We start from the raw sequence: 2,500 nt of genomic DNA, 5'->3' as shown, positions 1-2,500 counted from the left end.
GCATGCTCCGAGAACACTGTCTGCTGGTGACCTTTCGACCTCTGACTCCCTCACCTCTCGGCAAGCACCTCCAGGGGGGTCTTGCCCTGCGCCCAGCTGCGCACCATCCAGGCCGAGTCCATGGCTGCCAGGAACCCTCGGGCAATACCCGTGCCCATGGGCCAGAAGGGCTATGGAGAGAGAGACACACACACACACACACAGACACACACACACAGCAAATGGTCAGCACAAACAGCATTCCACACTATAAGCAGAACAACACATCATGTTCTGCAGCATGCTCAGCATTCCATAGGTCACTCATCATGGAAAACACACACACGCACACAGACACACACACACGCACACACACGCACGTACGCACGCACCACCCACAGACGCACACACGCACACACACGCACAGACTCAGTATCTGATCACAGATCTAATCCAGCTGATAAACCCTTCTCATCCCGCTCTCTCTCTTTCTCGCTCTAGATAGCAGGTTATGCTCTCTTCAGTTCTGCTAGGATAAGTATGAATCCACTCGTAATACGCTAATTCTAGCCTCAGCTTGGACATGGCTAGGAGGGTATGAGACCGCATTTGTGGTCATTTATTCATTTACTCTCCTCTGACCGGGTACCTGTAAGCACTCCTTCGGATGAGACTGTTCACCAAGGTCCTGACTCACTGTGGTCATTAAAGATCCCATGGCACTTATCAACAAAGTAGGGGGGCATCCTATCTAAATTCCCAAATTGGTTTATTCAATCTGCCTCCCCAAGTCATTCCCCAGTGTAACTGGCTCATTTATTCATTCCCTCATTTATTCTACACCAAGCTGGTGTGTGGTGAGCGTTCTCACACATAATGGCTGCCATGAATCACCCAGGTGGGTGCTAGCTAGGCCTACAGTACATATGGTGATGGTGAGGGAGGTTCCCCCTTCATTGTAAAGCGCTGTGTCTGTCTTGATATAGCGCTACAGAAATACAAGTTGTTATACCACTGCTTGGTCAAATTTCCTATTGTGATGCGCTATTTGGAACGTGCATTATTTTTCTATATACCGCACGGCTATGAAGTAGTTCCCTTCTTTTGGGCTTATTACACTTGAATATTAATTCGCCAATGTGAATGTAACGGTAAAAACAGCAATGTTGTATCTAAGACAGCGGCAATATAAATGAAAATGATAGTAGCAGTGGTATAAGCGGGATAATCAACTCCGCGCCCTGTGCGTTTATAGGAAAATAATGCACTTATCGAAGTGTAAAGTCCCCTCCACCTGCGGCGTCGGGTCCTTATTACCACTTCGAACGTGCATTATTGTCCTATAAACGCACGGCGCGTCGTTGATTATCCCTTACTTATTGTTGCTGTTGTTGTTGTTGCTGTAACCTACAGTAATTTCCCTACTATTAGACGCGGCTTATACATTGATTTTGCTAAATTTCTTCAGCTATGGGGTTAGCACAGGTGGGGCAGTTAATATGGTGTTCATATGGTTTTGTTTCTTTTAACTTGCATAAAACACTGTCCTGCGGCTTATATGCGGGAAATTACTGTAACGCCATCCTGTGCCCTCACCTCCAGCAGACTGTCCCCGACCAATGCCACGAGCAGCTGGTGCCCGTTGCGTTGGCGCACCAGAGCGGCGTTCTCCGAGGCGTACATGCAGGTGAAGTCGAACATGGCCACGTCCGGCTGGCCGTAGTGGTTGATGGCGAAGTCCAGCGTGGGCAGCCGCTGGTTGGTGGAGAAGTCGGCGGCCTCGCGCGCGTACGACAGCAGCGCCGCCTGGTCCACGTTGGCCCGCGACAGAAGCATCTCCGTGTCCGCGTAGTCCTGCGGAAGTGACCAGAGGGAGAGAGGGAGTGAGGGAGAGAGGGAGAGAGAGAGAGAGAGAGAGAGAGAGAGAGACATAGAGAGGAAGTGAGAGAGGGAGTGACGGAAACAGAGAGTGAGAGAAAGAGACACAGAGAGAGAGAGAGACAGAAAAGGAGAGGGAGAAGGAGAGGGAGGGAGGGAGAAAGAGAGAGAGAGAGAGAGAAACAGACAATTGACAACTTTGTCAAAAAAGAAACATAATAAGAAGCAAATACAGTATGTTGTCCATTCTTTCCTAGAGCAGACAAAAAAGGAAAACTACACAAAAGGGCAAATGGCCACCAGGAAGGGTGTGGGGACTGTGTGAGTGTGGGCAGTAGGGAGGTGATGGACAGAGAGACAACAACAAACAAACAGAAAAAAACAGACAGAACGGGGTGTGTGTGTGTGTGTGTGTGTGTGTGTGTGTGTGTGTGTGTGTGTGTGTGTGTGTGTGTGTGACTGAAACAGAAGTAACGGTAAAGGAGAACGTGAGGGACTCCTATAGATGGAGGCACAACAGGCATATGGCTCACAAGTCTCAAAACACAAATCATGACATTTCAAGTTGTGATTCACAACTTTCCATTCAAACAAATGTAGTGTATGCATAACTATTACTGCTTGGGGTGCGTGCGTGCGTGTA

At 48.8% G+C, this 2,500-nt stretch overlaps 1 protein-coding gene across 1 annotated transcript in view; it reads right to left on the bottom strand.

Moving 5' to 3' along the window:
* Positions 1-2,500, bottom strand: part of mical3a (microtubule associated monooxygenase, calponin and LIM domain containing 3a) — a 61,621-nt gene that overhangs the window by 52,719 nt on the left and 6,402 nt on the right. Inside the window, exons 7-8 of the mRNA XM_062546498.1 lie at positions 1,576-1,833; positions 55-170 (exon numbers count right to left, since the gene is read on the bottom strand). Coding sequence (XP_062402482.1) covers positions 55-170; positions 1,576-1,833 — 374 coding nt within the window. The remainder of the gene's footprint in view (positions 1-54; positions 171-1,575; positions 1,834-2,500) is intronic.

The sequence above is a fragment of the Sardina pilchardus genome, chromosome 10, assembly GCF_963854185.1.
Source record: "Sardina pilchardus chromosome 10, fSarPil1.1, whole genome shotgun sequence".
NCBI classification, from domain to species: Eukaryota; Metazoa; Chordata; class Actinopteri; order Clupeiformes; family Clupeidae; genus Sardina; species Sardina pilchardus.
This window is presented reverse-complemented; position numbering and strand designations above follow the sequence as displayed.